The 20,613-nt window shown below is 43.4% G+C and overlaps 1 protein-coding gene across 2 annotated transcripts in view; it reads left to right on the forward strand.

Moving 5' to 3' along the window:
- Window positions 1–20,613, forward strand: part of DGKB (diacylglycerol kinase beta) — a 488,560-nt gene that overhangs the window by 93,161 nt on the left and 374,786 nt on the right. For both annotated transcript variants that reach the window (XM_075922293.1, XM_075922292.1), the window contains exons 4-5: window positions 1,691–1,711; window positions 11,108–11,261. In XM_075922293.1, the coding sequence (XP_075778408.1) occupies window positions 1,691–1,711; window positions 11,108–11,261 (175 nt within the window). The remainder of the gene's footprint in view (window positions 1–1,690; window positions 1,712–11,107; window positions 11,262–20,613) is intronic.

Raw genomic sequence — 20,613 nt, forward strand, 5'->3', positions numbered from 1 at the left:
GATTACCTGTTCTGTTCTCTCTCTCTGGGGCATCAGGCATTGGCCATTGTTGGAAGACAGGATACTGGGCTAGATGGACCTTTGGTCTGACCCAGTGTGACCATTCTTATGTTGTTAAGGTCCATATAAATGTGTTCTTACATCTCTATGGGCATGTTGGGTCATTATTCAAAAACACACACAAAACTTCTGGCCTGTAGATATTGCAGCATGCTAAGGGAATAAGACATACTATCACTGTTACAATGATGGATCTAACAACTTTGAGGCAAACTGATGTTTGTGAAGTATAATGAACAGTAGCTACCTACACCTGCCATACACTCAAACACTGAGTCTATTTCAGAGGAACACCAATTGTGGAAATATCCCTTGGTACAAACTTTTTTCCCTTATCCACAGTATTCTGTCTAACACTATCTTCAGTTAGGTGTCCTTTAACCAACAGACTATTCTACTCTTCTGCCTCACTGCTGAGAATCCTCATGGCAAGAAACCCCTTACACGCTGCTACTGACACAACCAATAGAACTCTGTGCTTCAGTAAAGCATATTGATATCTTGTGGTATAAATGCACCTCTTTATCATAAACTAAGAGGAAGAGGTACCTCAGATCTTCTCATATTGCAATCCCAGCTTTTCTGAATTTCTCTAGATCATCCTTCCGCTATTCATACAGCTACACTTAACACATTGCTGGAGTGCATGCAGATATTTTTCAGTGGAAATTACTGGCTCCATCGGGTAGAGTTAAGGTTTTATTGGCATGTATATTTTCTATATTTTCTGGTTTTCAAAGATTTGAGATTAGCTGAACTCAAAATTCTGTAAGTGCATGAGGCTCTACCTTCTTAATTCTGTTAACTAGATTTTGGGTCAGTTGATATAATTCATACCCAAGATATATCTCTTATAGATACATCTAGAGTGGCAATTTTTGCTCTGAAGTAGTTTTGAGCATTTGTGAATACATGGGGAAAAATGTATACAATCCCTTCATCCAAAACTGTTTTGATTTACTTACTGTACAAATGCTGGGAATTTAGGAATTTAATAATTTTTTAAGTGGTGCTGACTGGCTTCTATCCTTCTCCGTGCTTGCAGTTAATTTGCTAACCCCGACATTGATCTTCAGTAAAGACCCACTAAATCAAATGCTGAGGATGCCCCCGGTCAACACCAATACTCCTCCCAGTCACAAGGAGTAAGGAAAGATTACAGGAGCATATGCTCCCATTGACCTGTCACTGTGAAGACAGCACCAAGCTTTGCATAAGATATGTTGACTCAGCTACATTTTCATTTATGTAGCGGGTATTACATAACTTAAGCCAACCTTCCAGGCCTGACCTTAGAACTGTTTTTGTAACACCTGTTGCTGACGTTCATTGCTGACAACAGGTAACTTACATAGAGTACATAGAACTGATGATGAAAGTTTGAAAACGTTTTCATTGTTTTTCCTTGAATGTCATTGCATGGTTAAAAATCAAATGCTTACACTAATCAAGACTAGACTAATTTTTAACAACTATGCTAACATAAAATAAAGGAATGTTTTTTTTTCCTTTCAAACCTGTTATCTACAAAACTAAACTTCCAGCTAAAATAGTCTCCTTAGAAAAACAGAGTCTGTGTTACTATGCTGAATTAATGTGTATTCTCTTTCTCTCTTTGCATGCACTACAGAAACAAGACATTCTTAATCAAGTAAGTAATCCTTATTAGATGTTTTTGTTATTACTAATATGAACAGTGATTGTTTATTTGCAGAGTTCCACTGAAACATTCATATATTGATAAATATGTCATGTGGCCACTCTTTCTGGTAATGCATTGCAATTTGAAGCTGAGAGCAAGGTGTATTTTTGCTAAGACAACATGCTGTTTTTCATTAGGCAAATTTAACTAGTGTCATTGTAACTGTCCAAAATTTTGCTAATAGCGTAATTAGGAACAACATGGAAAATTGAGGTAGGGTAATCTGCCACGAGATAATATGTAGTGTCTAATGCACTTTTTTAAATGATTTCTGTTTGTGTGGGCTATTATTAATGATTCTCAAAAAATACGATCACGCTATCTTTTAATGATCATACTGTGTCATTTACATGTGCATTGGTGTGATACAAAGCCAGTTAGTCCCATAAATTATTCAGGTTTCAGAATCTGAGTAGGATTTAAACTTTAGTGCAATTAGCTATACAGTAACATTATCCTATTGTGCTCTGAGTCTACAATAAAATGTATTCACACTGCAGCAGATAGATAACTCGATTGATCTAGAGGTTGAAGCCTGCATGTATCTTTACTTTGGCACATCTGTGCCAGGATCAGGCACAATGTGACTCTCAGGTTTGTAATCCTGCTTAGTTTATAAATGACAATGGATTTGGTAATCTCCTATATTATCCTGTCATGATCATGAGGGTTAGCCAGCAGCCTAGGGACTAAGGGGTTAACATACCTAACCCAGGTAGAGTTGGTCAATAGGAATGTAAGTAGGAATTTCTAACTGGGACAAAGGATTGTTTTGGTTTCTCCCTCCTTTGTCCTGAGCAGTTTCTCTCCTGCTACTGAGGGAGGCAGACAGAATGTCTCCCTCCAGGAATAGACTCTTCACTCTTCTGTAAGTAGGGTAAAGTTTAGATAAACCCATTAGGTTTTATTATTTTATGGTTTTGAAAATGGGATCTGATGTCTGTGCACTTTTTAAAAATGTCTTTTTGCTCTCTTTTGTAACTAAGTTCTAGGCCCATGGTGGGGTTCTCCTACCATGGGTATTACTTTGTGACTTTTCCATCTAGCTGTGATGCTTGCAACAGGAATATTGTAGTGGTGATAAAAGTTCTTTCTCTTTTCTTTTATTAAAAATTGGTAAATTTTTGTGTCCTAGTTTTACTTTCGGGAGTGAGATTTCCCACATAATCTTTCCCTGGTTTCTTCATTACTACATAGGTGGTGGCAGCAGAGTTTTTATCCCCAAAACTAGGTGGTTAAGATTTGGGGGGAAGTTTTCACCAATGCCTGGAAAGATAAGGTTTTGGAGTGATTTTGCTGGCCCTCAATTCTGCATTTATTGTGCCAGAGTGGGGAAGGAGCCATGACATGTCCAAAGAGCATTTATTTTCCACATAACAAAACCATTACCAGTGAAGTCCAGGCCACGTCTATACTAAGTGGAGCATCAGTGCCGCAAAGGTCAATCTTCCGGCATTTGATTTAGCAGTCACAAAAAATAACAGAAGTTGATGGGAGAGTTTCTTCCATTGACCTCCTACTGTGGGGACTCCAGAGAAATTTGGCTACCTGCCCCCAGTTGGTAGCCTCTGCTCTAGAGAGGCTCAGTGCTTAGCATAGGAATGTTGATAATCAGGATTTATATTCAGAAACAAAGTTTCTGTGAAGAAGATTGAACAGTGCAGTTCAAACACTGTTCCTAACCTTTAAAATCCAGTGCAGCTTTTTCTTAGCTTTCATTTATACCAAGTTCATCCATTTCCCAGACTCCCAAAACAGTGAATGAAAGATTTGTCTGGGATATGATATCATGAGAAGAGGGGGTGAATGCTTCATGTGATTGGTTTATATAATAACAGCTCAAGCCACAATATGTATGAAGAGCCTATGCCAACAATGTCAGCAAGGGATTTCAGAAAACTATGTTGCTCAGCTTTCCAGGCGACTCCTGACTTACCACCGCCCAACATACGACCCCCGAATTTACGACCACCTTGCTTCGGCCACCGCCTTCCCCCAGCACAGCCCCTAGCCGGCTCTGGGAGCAGTGCACCTTGCTGCCTTCCCCTGCCACAGCCCCCAGGCAGCTCTGAGAGTAGCTCACACCACTCTGCCTTCCCCTGGCACAGCCCCCAGCTGGCTCTGGGAGCAGCTTGTGCCATGGACTAAAACTCCCAGGAGGCAAAGTGGGCCAGGAATGGAACCCCCATTTTTATCATTGTGCCTATGGGGGGAATAAAGGGTTTGACTTGCGACGGCTCAACTTACGACAGTTCTCCAGGAACCAATTAGGTTGTAAGTACGGGGGTCTCCTGTAGTAGAGAACAGATTAGCCAACAAATATTACATACTAATGGTTTAGTATGTGTCACATGCAGGGGTTCAATCCAGACCAATGAGTGATTGTCCCTGTCTGCCCTTCAGACTCAGGATGCCTTACAATGCTTTTCTATTTTAGCTCCCAGCCTGGACCATTCACAGCTTACCAGCATTCAGATCACGCCAAGTGTCTGTGTGTAGTTAAAACCCTGATCTGGCAGCTATGGCCCCTGGAGTCTGTTAGAACACACCAGTCACACTGGCTTCCACTAGCCTCAGTTACAAACTGACTTATGACTGACATATGACTTTCATGTGCCCACAAGATTCAGCTCTTATTTGTGTGAAGCTGAAATGACTGAAATGCTAAACCTCACCAGAAATGAGGATCATAATGGAAATAACAAATGAATAGAGCAGCAATTGTGGATAGTGATGGGAAGAAACAGGATAAACATTATTCCTTTTTATCTGACAGTATTTCAAAGTACTGGTTAGTGATTCACTTTAAATAAAATTGAGAGGAACACTTTGGAAGCAAGATTAATTCAAGATAGCTTTTTTTATATATATATGGCTGCAGATGAGGGTTTTTTTGCATAGGATTGGCTACAAGTGTTGCCTTTGGTAAGAATTCTTAGGGTGCACGTGACCAAGGGTAAGTGACTAAACTTTAGGAATGGAAGTAACCTGAATATTATTGTGATTTTTGGTGTAAGGGATCATTTATCACAAAGGCAGGGTTGCCTGGGTGGCAAAAGAGACCCCGTGTTAAGTCTTTTCTTGTGGCTGAGGAGTTCACACATGATATCTGATTGGTGAAATCTACGTATGTATACCTCAGACAGTTTGGGACTTATGCCCTGATTTGTAAGTTTGCCCTGAGCCTGACATTCAGTCATCAACCATTCCAGACAATCTGACACTCACACCTTTTTCTTTCAGTGTAGACATACTATTAAATATCCATACACCATATGCTGCAACAATCAAACCGGGGAACTCCAGGAGTTTTAACCTCCCTCTGGGGCAGTTTGGATCCATTGCAAGCCCATTTAGCCCCAATAAAATTATCTATTGTGTACAAAGGTGTAATTGACGGATATTCAGTGTTATATGCCACGATCAATATCTCTTATTTGTTATTAAAGAAAAAATTCCACAGGAGAGCTAAATTTGTCACATGGGCATATCTTTATCTGAATGTAGAAATACCATTTAAGTTAGCAGAAGTTGTGCTCTTAATATCAAGATATAGCTAAAGCTGTATGAATGAGAGAGCCTGGTAGCATCTGTTCAGTGCTGGAGTCTCTGTCAGGGTAACTCTTGTTAATGTGAGTTGGAGTCACTTGCATAAATTGTCAGTTAATGGAATGACAAATTTCTCTATACTACCTTGTGCTGTGAGCTACAGAGAGGAGCAAAAGTCAAATGGAAGAGACTAGCCACAACACAGCAGGAGAAGGGGTAGAGCCAAAGCATCATGTTTTCTCCTTCTAATGAGCCTGTAGAAGTGCCCCATATCAGTTCTGCTCAATGGGTGACAGATGCTAGGAAGGGACAAGGGCCCAGCCACTGAATGTTGTGTGCTGCACTTTTATGGTATGTCTACACAGCAGTGTTATTTCAGAATAACTGATGTTATTCTGAAATAACAGTCTGTGTCAAAACTACATGCAATTTATTTTGACATAATGTCGAACTGGAGGACTTCTTACTCCAGCTCCTGTAACCCTCATTCTATGAGGAGTAGAGGAAGTTGGAGGAAGAGTGCTCTTTCTCAGACTTCCTGCTGTATAGACCGCACAAAAAACCAAAATAAGCTATTTCAACTTAAGCTACACAATTGATGTAGCTCAAGTTGCGTAGCTTATTTCAGCTTTAGCCCTGTTGTGTAGATGTGCCCTTAAAATCCTATATATATTCAGGCAGGTATCAGTTAAGTTAATGGATGAAGAGATCTTAATTTCTTTATCTTCGCTATCCAAAAAGAGCTACTGGAGAAATGTTGGAGGAGATGCTCCATATAAATTTGTGGTTTTTAAGAAGAGTGTTTTTCTTGAACTGTAATTTTTATAATGAATAAACATACTCGTGTATACCTATGCTAACTCTCCACATGAATTTATATAACTTCTCAGGTTACTTTATAAAATAAACATAAAATGAAGCATCTCAGGGTATGTCTAGACTACAGGCTTTTGTCGACAGAGGCTTTGTCGACAGATACTGTTGACAAAGCCTCTGTCGAAAAAGAGCATCTAGACTACAGCCAGTTCTGTCAACAAAGCAAGCTGCTTTTTCGACAGAGTCTAGACGCTCTCTTTTGAAAAAGTACAGTGTGGAAGCAATAGCTCTTCTTTTCAACATAACTCTGTCGGAAAAAGGCGTTATTCCTCGTAGAATGAGCTTTACTGCCGTCAACAAAACTGCCACGTTCTGTCGACTTACTGTCGACAGAACTCGGCGGTAGCATAGATGCAGGTATAGTTTTGTCGACAAAAGTCCACTTTTGTCGACTAAATCCTATAGTCTAGACACACCCTCAGATTTAAAAAGAGGGAGGGAAAATTGTATTTTACCAATAATTTATATAGTTTTCAGTGAGAACTGGAAAATGGAATTACTTACCATGTCAGTAACTTGAGAATATAATTGAAAATGGTTTCAGATTTTTAATACCTATAAAATCTAACATCCCTCTTAATTTTACAGTTCTGTCTGATATAAAGTTGGCCTTTTCAACAAATATAGATTCAAAATGAGCAAACAACTCAAAATATTTGGTTACAGCTACCAGGGGCTTTTCCAGCTTCAAGCAATTTGGTAGCTTGTGTTCTCATCCTGTTCTCATGGGTAGTCTTTTTTGCACATATTAAGCTTTCTGTCAGGCTCCCTGTGGAGGGACTTCTGTCAGGGTTTTACCTCAGCCTTCTTACTGAACTCAGACTAACCCTTAGTTCTCTCCCAAAAATGGATCTGAGAAGTCAATGTATGAAAAATGAATTGAGTCCTTGAAATGTTCAGTGCTTTAAATCACAGGGGGAAGGAATAATGATAGAAATTAGTGGAAAGTTTTGTGGAAAATCTTCGGCCAATGTTTCACAGACTTAACAGATACAAATTTTGTCTGCAAATATTAGTTTTGCAAGCACAGCAGCTGTGTTCTGACACTTGGGTACACTGTTTTCTTTCCCTTTTGAAAATGTCCCATGCTATTTCAGTGTGGGAATATTTTTATCAGGTTTTTCTATGTGCCAGTTGGTCATTTGATGAACTAAGAAAAGAGAAATAGGAATATAATTAGAAGAAAATAATAAATTCAAAATTGTCCCCATGTATGTCCTACACTCCTGCTTTATTGATTCACTTGACTCTTGAAGTGGCATGCAGTGGAAAAGGATCCTTTATCCTGGAGTTTGGTGAGAGAAAAAAAATGCAGGTGAAACTTGTCACTAGTCATCGCATTAAAATAGTCGTAGCAAAAAATTGTATCTGATATCATGTGACAAGAGTGGGGAACCTCTGGCCTGAAGGCTGGATCCAACCCCCTGCTTAATTTGATGCAGCCCACAGCCATAGGAGTGCACAGTACATTTCATTAGGGTGTACACCCAAATAATTTTTTTAAATGTACTTTGACCCCCATTAGCCACACCCCTGACCCCGATAACCACGCCCCCCATTGGCCACACCCAGACTCCCATTGGCCACACCTCTGAAGGTAACACTCTCAGGGAAAGATGGACACATGACCAGAAGTAAAAGGATTCATGTGACAACCCCCCCCCCCCCGCTGTAAGGACTTTTCCCACCATCCTCCTACCAATAGGGATTAGTTTGGCCCCCCCAAACCCCCCTCATGCAACTATCCTGAAATTGCATTAACCCAATGTGTGACACATTACCTCAGGGGCGGAGAGGCTGGGGGAAGTGTTCCCTCTAAGAGTTTCCTCCCGTGAGCAGAATTAATTTTGTGTTTTGCATCAGTACTGAGTTCATGTGTCTTGTTTGGATGTGCCACTGTGGCACCCAAGTTATTAATAAATATCTTATAAACCTTTACCTTTTCCCTCTGCTGCCATATTTCCCCTTGCTCCATCAGCTCCCCTGGTGCCTGCTGCCCCCCAACCCTTCACCCTCCTCTGCTGTCCTGACTCTTGCCCTTCTCACTGCCCTCAGCCTTCCTGATACCTGCCCCCCTCCACTAACACTTCTTTCTCCCCCATGCCCGCTCCTCCAGTAGCCCCTCTCTGATCATGTGAGCTACCCCTCCTCAGCCCTTCTTCTAACACCTCCCTCTACACACCTGCACTGTCTCTCTCCTCTGGTGCTGGTCCCTCCCCTGCAGGTGTCTGCCCTTCTGCTTTACCCTCAGAATCCCCTGGCACCTGCACTTTCCCTTACCCCTGCACCCTCCTGGTGCCTCCCCTGCACCCTCCTGCCCCCTTTGTCCTCTTTTTCCTTGATGCCCATCCCCTCACCACCCTCTGCCCCCATTCCCCTCGTGCCTCTGTGTGCTCACACACGCCTTGCTCCATCCTTGCCTTCCTCATGCCCACCCCTTCTTTCAAGCCTTCTCCCAGCACCTCCCTCTCCCCCTCTAACTCCCAATGCCCTTACATGCTCCTCTCCCAGCATCACCCTCTCTCCCCTCCTACTGAAACCACCCCTCCTGCCCTTTTCCTCATTGTCTGCACTTGGCCCCCTGGCATTTGTCTCTCCTCTACGCTGTCCCTTGGTTCCTTCCCCTTTCTTCTCCTGACCTGCTCCCATCCCCTTAGCACAAGCCCCTTCCTCTTCCACCCCGCCCCCTATTTTTCCCCCTTCCCCTCCCTTCCATTCCCTTACCTTTGGCTAAGCTGGCTTCTGCCTTCCAGTTTGTGGGGCTGGAGTCATAGCTGACCCAAGCTACAGGCCAGCCAGGCCCTAGCCTGGGGTGCCCCACTTTACAGGCTGCCGGGCAAGGTGGGGATGAGGATGAGGCCGGGACCCCATGCACTAAAGGGGCACCATGTGGTGCTGCTGGGCCGGGCAGGGACGAGGACGAGGATGGGGCCGGGGCCCCGGGCACAGAAGGGGCACCATGTGGTGCTGCCGGGCTGGAACTGGGCGCAGAAGGGGCGCTGGGCAGTGCTGCTGGGATGGGAGGGGCCGAGGACAGGGCTGGGGCCTGGCTGCAGAAGGGGTGCCGTGCGGTGCTGCCGGGCCGTGCGAGGTCCAGGCAAAAAAAATGGCTCGGTCCGACGTCTGTGGTCAGGCCCCAGCTGCTTCCACCATACACACGCTCTCTCTGCCCCAAAGGGCCCCGTAGATGGCTGGGGGGAAAGTGAGGGGCTGCAGCTCCCTGTCTCAAATCCCCCTCCTCCTCCAGCAGCCGCTAGCTGGCCCGAGACATTAGGGTATGCTTGAGTACACCCCATGCACATGCCTATGCCCACAGCATAGAGACTTATCAAAGACAAAGTCTAGAATCAGTAGACCCCTCCTTCTTCCACCTCTGCCCCACAAGGCTGAAACTGTGTGTTCGCTCACCCCACCGTAGGCAGCAGCTAGGTTGTCTTCCTGCTGCCCTTGGCATTGGGATGTGGAAAGATAATCAGGGAGGAGAAGAGAAGCACCAATGAGTTATGCATAATCCTGCCCCTACAACTCCCATTGGCTGGGAACTTTGGCCAATGGGAGATGCTGGGACAGGGTGGTGTGAGTGAAAATCTCACAATGCCTCTGTGGCAGCTTCCAGGAATGGTGTGTGATCAAGGTCTTACCATATAGTTACACAGGAAAAAAAAGTTACCATCATGGTTTATAATGTATAAACAAAGGCAGGCAACGTAATCTATCCTTTATATTAATATAAAAAAATAATTATAAAACTGCTTTTTTACATAATCCCTGACATAACCATGTAACTCCAGTGATGAGTATACAATTATGACACTAACTGTAATATCACAAAACCTTTTGATCTGTTCAATGACATCTTTTGTCTCTGAATCACTCCATGTTACTCAGTAGGATAAAATGTAATTGTGAGCTTTTACTGTTAATTTAATAAGTGATATTATTGTATCATCAAAATGAAAGCAGCACTATAGACTTACTACTCTCTCCAATTTACTATGCTGTAGGATACAAGAACAAATTAAATGATTAAAAACTATAAGGAAACTTTTCTTTACATATAGGTGTGTAGTTAACATGTGAAATGTTTTGCTATTGGAAGTCCTCAAGACAAATGGGCTTGTTCTTATTTATGCTGAAGACCCTTAGTTTACAGCATTCTAGTGGTGTAAAGGGGCCATAGATGAGCCTTAAAAAAATAAGAATTAAGGCCAAATGCTGTAGATGAAGTTTTGAAGGCTGTGAATTTTTGAAATATTAATAAAATGTTGTAGTTTTGTGAGTTAAAATTGTGATTTTACCTTTATAAAATATGACATTAAAGCTTTTCTAATGTTTCAGCTAATAACCAAAATATTATTTAATATTAAGGATGTAAGCAACTAAACAACTAGTCAACCATCTTGTAAGCAAAAGCTTCTTGGACAGAAGTCGACTAGTTGCTTCCCCCCCTCTTACTGCCCCTTTAAGAAAGAGGCAGTGGAGGAGGAGAAGAGGAGGAGCCGGCTTATAAATTGGCTCCCCGCAACTCCAGCTCCGTGGGAGTAGGTAGGGGTGCAGCAGTGGTGTTCTAACTTTTTGAGATGTACAAGAGTTCCCACTGGGGCTCTTGTACATTTCAAAGTGGAAGCGCTGCATGGAGCCTGGGTACAGCAGGGGAATCTGAGAGTCACCCGCTGGCCCTAGGCTCCGTGCTGCGTTTTAATCTGTTGTACTTCCACCTTTGAAATGTAGCAAGAGCCCAGAGGGAACTTGCTACATTTCAAACTGAAAGCTCCCTTATCAACTAATCGAATAGTTAATGGAAATTCCATCGACTATTTGATTAGTTGATTAATCTAATTTTAACATCTCTATTTAATATGAGATTTATTGTGAAATGCCAGAACTTAAAAATTTCTTTCCTTTGTTTTAAAACTTCAGATGATTGATATAGAAGGTTTCAAGCTGTTCATGAAGACTTTTCTGGAGGCAGAGCTGCCTGATGATTTCAGTGAACATCTCTTTACATCATTCAGCAACAAAATCTCCCATTATAGCCCATTAGTAAAAAACAAACCCCAGCTCCTTCCAGGAGGTAAGTAATCAAAGCACTACTGATGCAATGAAGACTGATCTGTTTTAAGGAAAAATATCTACATGGGAAACTGAAAGTACAGCAGTAACATTTGTTTCTAAGAGCCATAGAAGTATCGAGTTCTCGGCAATGTATGGAACTTGTGCTTATATCCTTGACTCATGTTATGATCAGATTTTTTTTTCGAACTAGGAAAAATATTTCAATAAACCTCTTTTCAAGCCTGTGTTGTGCTGTGAAGGAGAGTGAAATTAAAAAGTTTATTGATCCACACTCACCATTCTCTCAAGTCACCAAGAGGATTAACTTTGTCAAATTAAAACCTATTCAATTTCTAATCTTACATGGCACTGCTGCCTATTTTCCACGTTACTTAAACACAATTTAGGAAATCATTGTTCCTGTAACAGGCTCCCACAACTATTATTTGATGCTTTGACACTTCCCTTGCCCAATTACTTCTCTCCTCCTCCCATAATTGATTGTTTGTGCTGCTGCTCCTACCTGTCCTTTGCATTGGATATTTAAGATATCTATAATTACTGTTTCTCAGGCACATTTCCTCAAGAGCCATAAGGCTCTTGTCCTCATTGAGTAATTTGAAATTTTCCTGACAATTTTCAGATTTTTGTTATATACTATAAGATTTACCTGGTGTTACTGGGATCCTTAACACAATTGATTTTTGTTTTTCTTCATTTAAATCATTGCTTTGGGGTGAAGTTGGGGATGAAGGGTTAAGTATACAGGCTGCATCAATGAGAGGGGACTACACTAGCCCTCTCTCACTGCAGCGACTTAGGCTACATCTACACTGCAGGGCTACGTCTAGACTGGCCACATAAGCCGGAATAGGCATGCAAAGCAGGCAAGTCAGAATAGGGAAATCTGTGGGGGATTTAAATATCCCCCGCGGGATTTAAATAAACATGGCCGCCGCTTTTTTCCCGGCTTGGGGAAAAGCCGGAAAAGAGCGTCTAGACTGGCACGATCCTCCGGAATAAAGCCCTTTTCCGGAGGATCTCTTGCAAGTAGGAATAAGAGATCCTCCGGAAAAGGGCTTTATTCAGGAGGATCGCGCCAGTCTAGAAGCTCTTTTCCGGCTTTTCCCCAAGCCGGAAAAAAAGCGGCGTCCATGTTTATTTAAATCCCGCGGGGGATATTTAAATCCCCCACGGATTTCCCTATTCTGACTTGCCTGCTTTGCATGCCTATTCCGTCTTATGTGGCCAGTCTAGACGTAGCCCAGAGTTTTTGCTCAAAACAGCCATTTTTGCCCAAAAATTCACAGAGCGTCCACACTACAAGCACATTTTTGCACAAGAAAATTTTCAGTACATTGTAAGAAGAGAGAGCTTTTTGTGCAAGAGTTATTCCTCTTTCTATGAGGAATAAGCCTTTTTGCACAAGAGCTCTTGTGCAAAAAGGTGTGTATGGATGGCAAACAGAGTTTTCTTGTGCAAAACCAGCCTATCGGAAAAAGCACAGTTGCTCTGGCCATTCTGTTAATGGCAATCAGAGCTTTCTTGTACAAGAGCATCTCTTGTAGATACTCTCTTGCGCAAGAACTTTTTTGCGGAAGATCTCTTCTGCAAAAAGATTTTTGTGCAAGTAGTCTGCCGTGTAGACGTAGCCTCAAGGCCAGATGAGAAAATTCTTTTTATGGCTACTGCAGCTCCAGAGGGCTCAACCCACGGACATGTGCTTGTCCCTCAGCTGGGACACATCAAAGTTCATCTGCTGTCTGTGCTCCGTAGCCAGAGTGAGGAATGCAGTGAACTACATTTTCCCCTTGCTTTCTGATGAACTGAAACAGCCAGCAATATTCCTGTATGAAATGGTGCAGGGGGGAGGGGCACGGAAGCTTCAGCCTTCCCTATCCCTCACTAATGAATGCTTGGGGTTGCAAGGCTTGGAGCTGGGGCAGTCCAGGAAAGGGGGCATGACCCCAGACAGACTCTTTCATCTGCCTGGTGATTCTGTCTTCTGCATGATTTTATGAGAAGCAATCCTATTATAGGCACATCCCATTTTCCTGGCACAACCAAACCCTTATCTTGCTCTACGTTATAAGAAGAAGCGGTACATCGAATTTGGGGTCATAGCTTTTATCGTTTAGGAGTTCTTACAGACAGATACACAAACAAACTCTCTCAAATGTGTAATAGATAGCTATCCCTTTCTCCAGCCTTGTCTCCTGCTTCCCAGTTCTCATCTCTGGCTCTTGCTGCCCACCTGTGGTCATTATACAGTATAACTGTCCCTGCTTTCTATCCTGTATCACCTGCTGCCCCCATGTGGTCATTATATTAGCAGAGAAATCCCTTTCTTTTTTGTGAGCAAACCTATTTCAGGAACTCCCATTTTCATGGCACAACAAAACCTTTACCTTGCTTTAAATTGGGATAAGAGGAAGTTGTATACCGAATTTGGTTGTCCTAGCTCTTATTGTTTACAGGGAGTTCTTGAACAGACAGACTCACAGACAAATTAACTCTCTCAAATATGGAAATGATTGAGTTCTCAGAAAAGGTAGTGCATCTCAAAAATATATTAGTGTAATAAACAAAACAAAATACCAAACATCCACTCCCTATAAAAAAAGGAATTTACTACTAAACTTTTCACGAAAAACTCGGCATAGCATAAAAAAAAAGCCTGAGATATTTCAGCACACATGGTAATTATTTTAAGAACTTATAACTGCTTGGAGAAAAGAAATAAGTGCCTTAATCCTGAAATTACTTATTCATATGTTTATGCATAGTAGTAAAATTACACACGTGTATGCATATGTGGGATTGGGGCCTGTTTAATATAATTTTAACCGTTAGCTTAATGCTATGTTAAATATCTTAGTCTCATCATTGATACTTACCAGAATGCTTGGGTAATCAGTTTTCTAGTACATAACAAGCCTTTTGCTTCTGCCTGATTTCTAACACCATAGATTCCCCAGTATGGAAGCAATTGAGATTCTTTGGCGGGAAGGACTATATGGTATTAGGGAGATGATTGGTTGAATTCTGTGTCCAGTTCTGGTGTACATATTTAAAAATGGACAGTGACAAATTGTAGCTTTTTCCTAAACCTTTTACAAAAATATGAGATCTTTACAATCTGCCTTATAATGAAAGATTAAAGAAACTCAAATTCTTTTGTTTATCCAATGGAAAGTAAAGAGGTGACCTGATCGTGGTCTATAAATATCTCTAAGGGTATGTGTACACTACCCTCCTAGTTCGAACTAGGAGGGTAATGTAGGCATACCACACTTGCAAATGAAGCCCGGGATTTGAATTTCCCAGGCTTCATTTGCATAAGCGGGGAGCCGCCATTTTTAAAACCCCGCTAGTTCGAACCACGTGCAGTGCGGCTACACGGGGCACGAACTAGGTAGTTCGGACTAGGCTTCCTAGTTCGAACTACCGTTACTCCTCATTTCAGGAGGAGTAACGGTAGTTCGAACTAGGAAGCCTAGTTCGAACTACCTAGTTCGTGCCCCGTGTAGCCGCGCTGCACGGGGTTCGAACTAGCGGGGTTTTAAAAATGGCGGCTCCCTGCTTATGCAAATGAAGCCCGTGAAATTCAAATCCCGGGCTTCATTTGCAAGTGCGGTATGCCTATATTACCCTGCTGGTTCGAACTAGCGGGGTAGTGTAGACATACCCTAAGGGAGAAGATTTTTTGATTTTGATGGAGGGCTTTGCAATCTCCCAAAGACATAATAGATCCAAAGGCTGGAAGTTGAAGCTAGATAAAATCAGAACAGAAGTAATGTGAGGGTCTATGACCATTGGAACTACTTACCTAGGGATGTGGTGGAATCTTCATCACTTGGAATCATTCATCTGAGATTGGATACCATTATCAAGGACATGCTCTAGTTCATACAGTTGTTATGAACTTCATTCATGAGCTGGTTGGTGACATGTTAGGTGGAGTGCTATGAAGGCGGTTAGATTAGATAATCATAATGGTCTCTCTTGGCATGGAAATCTATGAAATGTTGCAATTCTTAGTCCGAGTGTCAGGAAGAGCTGACAGGACAGCCGTAATGCCCCTCCTGCTCTGGAGAGTGGGTGAGAGAGAGAGATTTCCCTTTCGGGGGGAGAGGAAATAGCTGGATGAGGGAGGGGCACTGAGAAGGTATTTATACCACTGCTTTCTGGAACTCTCTCAATCACTGACCAGAATCACCCTCTCACTACCTATGGGATCCGAGGAGAACTGGATTTTATGATCTGCCCTATGCATGTATAACCACCAACAGGCAGAACCAAACCTGGAACTTCGTACATGAGCCTCAACAGCTTGAGCTATAAAGCCAGCTGCCTCTCAGTTTATGCTTTAGAGCTCCCTTGTTCTTCTCTCTCATTGTAAGTGGTCTAAGTGCAACTACATGGGATAGTAAACCACACTAGAGCTACATCTACACTGCCCTCTCTTGTGCAAGAACATATGCAAATGAGGTGAAGTGGTGATTATCGCTGCGCCTCATTTGCATACTTAATAAGCTGCCATTTTTGCGCAAAGTGTAAAGTAATGCACATTGGAAAAAATAACCCCGACTATACGTACAGTATGATGGGGGCTAATTCGGCTATGACAAATCAGGAAAGAGAACTTGGCGTTATCGTGGATAGTTTTCTGAAAACTTCCACGCAGTGTGCAGCTGCAGTCAAAAAGGCAAATAGAATGTTAGGAATTTTTAAGAAAGGGATAGAAAATAAGACACAGAATATCTTACTGCCCCTGTATAAAACAATGGTATGCCCACATCTTGAATACTGTGTACAGATGTGGTCTCCTCACCTCAAAAAAGATATTTTGGCCTTGGAAAGGGTTCAGAAAAGGACAACTAAAATGATTAGGGGTTTGGAACAGGTCCCATATGAAGAGAGGCTAAAGAGACTGGGAGGAGATATGATAGAGGTATATACAGGCAGTCCCTGGGTTACGTACAAGATAGGGACTGTAGGTTTGTTCTTAAGTTGAATTTGTATGTAAGTCGGAACTGGTACATATTGTAGGGGAAACTCTAGCCAAACATTTTTTTTAGTTTTGGATAGCATAGGGAAAGGTTAACTCCCCTCTAATGTTTGTTTTGCTGTCTGTTCCCCTGTTCAGAAGATTTCACATCTATTTCTGTCCCTGTGACAAACTGAGGACTAAAGGAGTAACTCATCAAATACCAAACAGCTCTGCACCATGCTTTGAGCTAATAGCTTTATTTCCACACACCACCCAGGGTTCTAGGAGGAGGGTCCTTTTTTTGCTAACACAATGAGGCCAGCACTTTGTTTGTTTTGGTGGAGTCTTTGTTTGCCCAGGGAGCCCAGCATGTATAGGGGGAGGAGGGGCGGAGAGGCTGCTTTTGTCTGCTGTTCGGCAGCCTGTTGCTCAGGGGAGGGGGCAGCCTGTTGCTGGCAGGGGGGGAGGGGGGAGGCGTGCAGGATGCGAGGCCACGGGGGGGGGGCAGCAGGCATGGGGAGGCACTTTTCCTCTGCCCGGCAGCTCTGCGGGATCCCTGTCCCTGTGGCCAGCTGCTGCAGGCAGAGGCCAGTTGGAGCCGGCCGAAGAAGAGGAGGAGGTGGATTCTAGGACCCAGGTGAGCGAGCCCCGGGACGCTGCTGCGCTCCAGGAGCCCGGCATGTATATAGGGGAGGAGGGGCAGAGAGGCTGCTTTTGTCTGTTCGGCAGCCTGTTGCTCAGGGGAGGGGGCAGCCTGTTGCTGGCAGGGGGGTGAGGGGGCAGCGGGCGAGGGGAGGCACTTTTCCTCTGCCCGGCAGCTCTGCGGGACCCCAGTCGGAGCCGGCCCGAGGAGGAGGAGGATCCTAGGACCCAGGTGAGCGAGCCCCGGGAATGCTGCTGCGCATGTGCGGGAGTTGCCTTACCCCGTTCGTATCTAGGGATCCGACGTAAGTCGGATCCACGTAAGTCGGGGACTGCCTGTAAAATGATGAGTGGTGTGGAGAGGGTGGATAAAGAAAAGTTATTTATTAGTGCCCATAATAGAAAAACTAGAGGACACCAAATGAAATTAATGGGTAGCAGGTTTAAAACTAATAAAAGAAAGTTTTTCTTCACACAGCGCGTAGTCAACCCGTGGAACTCCTTGCCACAGGAGGCTGTGAAGGCTAGGACTATAACAGAGTTTAAAGAGAAGCTAAATGAATTCATGGAGGTTAGGTCCATAAAAAGCTATTAGCCAGGGGATAGAAATGGTGTCCCTGGCCTCTGTTTGTCAGAGGCTGGAGATGGATGGCAGGAGACAAATTGCTTGATCATTGTCTTTGGTCCACACCCTCTGGGACACCTGGTGCTGGCCACTGTCAGCAGACAGGCTACTGGGCTAGATGGACCTTTGTTCTGATCCAGTACGGTCATTCTTATGTTCCTGTGTTCTTATGTAAAGGGCTTTTGCGCAACCCCCCACCCTTGCGCAAGAGCCATTCTGCTGCTTTTTTTCCAGGAAGAATGGCTCTAGCGCAAGGGGGGGAGGGGAGGTTGCACAAAAATGAGCTGTGTAGACAGCTCCTTTTTGCACAAAAGCCCCTTGTGCAAAAATGGCAGTTCAATACGTATGCAAATGAGCAAGGCTTGCCCAACTGCGGCGAGCCCCACTAGCCAGCCGCGCTGTCCGGCGATCTGTGCATGCACAGATCTTTCTGCTCATGTGCAGATCACCCAAACCCAGCTCTTGCTGGGTTGCAATCTACTCACCATGGGTGAGTAGATTGCATTATTTGTCGAGCCCTGGGAATGAGACATGGCGACATTCACCACGTTGCCTCATTTGCATATTTTCGTGCACAAGAGAAGGCAGTGTAGACATAGTCTAGGTGTGTGGGTTACACCACTACATGGGACAGTGAACCACACTTTTATGTGTGTGGGTTTCACTTGTGCTAGTAGCCTTTTTGAGGCTTGAGAAGGGATTTTTACCAGACCACCAGATGAATTGAGGCAGAGTGATGTGGTGTTTGTTTGTTTTTGTTGTGGTTGTTTTTTTTTGGTCTTCCCAACAAGAAATCAGTGACCTGGTGAGTTAGATAAGGTGAGGTCAAGATTTTGTGACTTTATAGGTAACAGGTGTGGTTGGTATCCAGTGCAGGTACTTATTAAAGAGGCATACAGTTTCCTGATAAACAGAGGTTTGCAGTGGTTTTTGGAGGGAGGCATCTCCTAGGAGAGCATAAAGAAGATGGAGATAATAATCTCACAGACAAGGGCAAGGTTATAGGGTACCAAACTGTCCTTGCTGGGTGCAGGTCACAAAGCAGAAGGGTCTGACAGCAATCCTCCCAAACAGATGGAAACAATTTAGGAAATTGTACAATTGTATCTGCGTTGTACAGTTTATTGGCACATGTTCCCAAATATATTAAATGAATACAGTTGTAAACTAATTATACCACATCCATTGCCCCATGTCTTTCTCCCTGCGTGGTTGGAACAATGCTAGTTTCTAGCACAAAGGAATAAATCAGACAACAAACATGCTGATTACCAAGGCAACAACCTCTTCTTACCCATTGGTACCTTGGTAAGCAGCAGCAATTATTGAGTTTTGAAAGGAATTCTAACATCTTGTCTACTGCCTATTTGGCAGTTCCTGGGTGGGTAATATATTCCTTTTCACTACTGTACGTAGGCTGAATAAAATATTTGTCACTTTTGTTTTAATCTCCAGTGATGTGTTTTGCCTGTTCTTCTGGCACTTTTACATTAAAAAGGTTGTAGTGTAGATTTTAAACTAAGGGCTGGGGAAAAGCCGAAGGGTGCGGAGGAGCACGTGGATCAGACAGAGAAAGCTGCTAGGGGAGATTCTATTAATAGAGATTCTCTGTGTTCTAGTCAGGAGGAGAGAATGGAAGATGATAAAGTATGGGTCTGATCACATGAGATGCAATCAAATGAAAAAGAGTCGAACACATCAGGAAATGGCAGACAGATAAATAGTGACAGATTTTAAAAGTGCTTATACACAAATGCTAGAAGTCTAAATAAGATGGGTGATCTAGAATGCCTCATATTAAAGGAGGATATCAATATAATAGGCCTCAGAGAAACTTGGTGAAATGAGGACAATCAGTGGGCAGTCATAGTGGGGTGCAAAAATATATTGGAACGACAGAACAAGTGGTGATAGTGGGGGATTGGCACTGCACATGAAAGAAAATGTAGAAAAAACAGTAAGATGGCAACAGGGCACTAATCTTGACTGGGATCTTTAGTTGATGCAGTCTAATAAATAAGAATAATTATTAAACAATTTTAAATTACTTTTTATAAATTTCAGATGATAGTCTATTATTTTAATACATTTATTTTGTGTTTATTTACTACGTTTTCTAGAGATTTTGAGACAATTCTTTACATGATGGTTCTCGTCTTGCACTTCTCTATGATGACTATGTGTACTATGACAGTGCTCACTGTTTTACTACTGTGCTGATCTCACTCTATAAATGATTTTCTTCTGTAGCCACTTTGGATGCCATACATGTGTGGCTGAGAGGGATTTCTTTGGCTGAAGTGTTTGTTTTCCTTGCTAATAATGTATCTAAAACGCTGTTCCAGTGCTTCTTCTATTAAGCTTATTTTTTTCATGTTTTTCACAGCAGCTAACACTGATTGCAAATATGCCTTAGTTAGTAGTCCCTAAAAAATTAACAGTCGCCAAATACAGTAAACTTCCGATAATCCGGCACCTTTAGGACCCAGGGGGTGCCGGATTATCAGATATGCCGGACTATCAGAAGGGGGGGCTATGAGGAGTCTGGAGTGGGGTGGGGGGGATGGAGCGGGACCAACCCAGCAGCACCCCAACTGCTCTGCCCCGGGCTTCCTGGAGTCAGCCGCTGGTCAGTTTCAGCAGCAGCTGACTTGGGGACGCCCGGGGCAGAGCAGCTGGGAGTGCTAGGTTGGTCCCACAGTGCCACCCCTCAGCACTCCTGGACCAACCCGGCAGCACCCAAGCTGCTCTGCCCCGGGCATCCCTAAGTCAGCTGCTGCTGAAACTGACCAGCGGCTGACTCCGGAAAGCCCGGGGGCAGAGCAGCTCCAATTGTCTGGCTGCCTGGAGCACTTCCGGGTTCCAGGTGGTGCTGGACTAGCAGGTGTGCTGGACCACTGGATGTCAGACAACTGGAGTTTTACTGTAGTTATCACAAAGAGGTGTCACAGGTGTCACATTCCTTCAGAGATGCCCTGTGCCTGCTGATGGTGGAAGGGCAGAATTAGAGCATCCAGTTTCAGCAGTGTTACTGAGCATGCCTTGTCCAACCCAACCAGCAAATCAGAGGAGGGGACACATAATCCCTAATGCTGTCCAGCTTCACATGTA

Source organism: Pelodiscus sinensis, chromosome 2 (genome assembly GCF_049634645.1).
Source record: "Pelodiscus sinensis isolate JC-2024 chromosome 2, ASM4963464v1, whole genome shotgun sequence".
Taxonomy (NCBI): Eukaryota; Metazoa; Chordata; order Testudines; family Trionychidae; genus Pelodiscus; species Pelodiscus sinensis.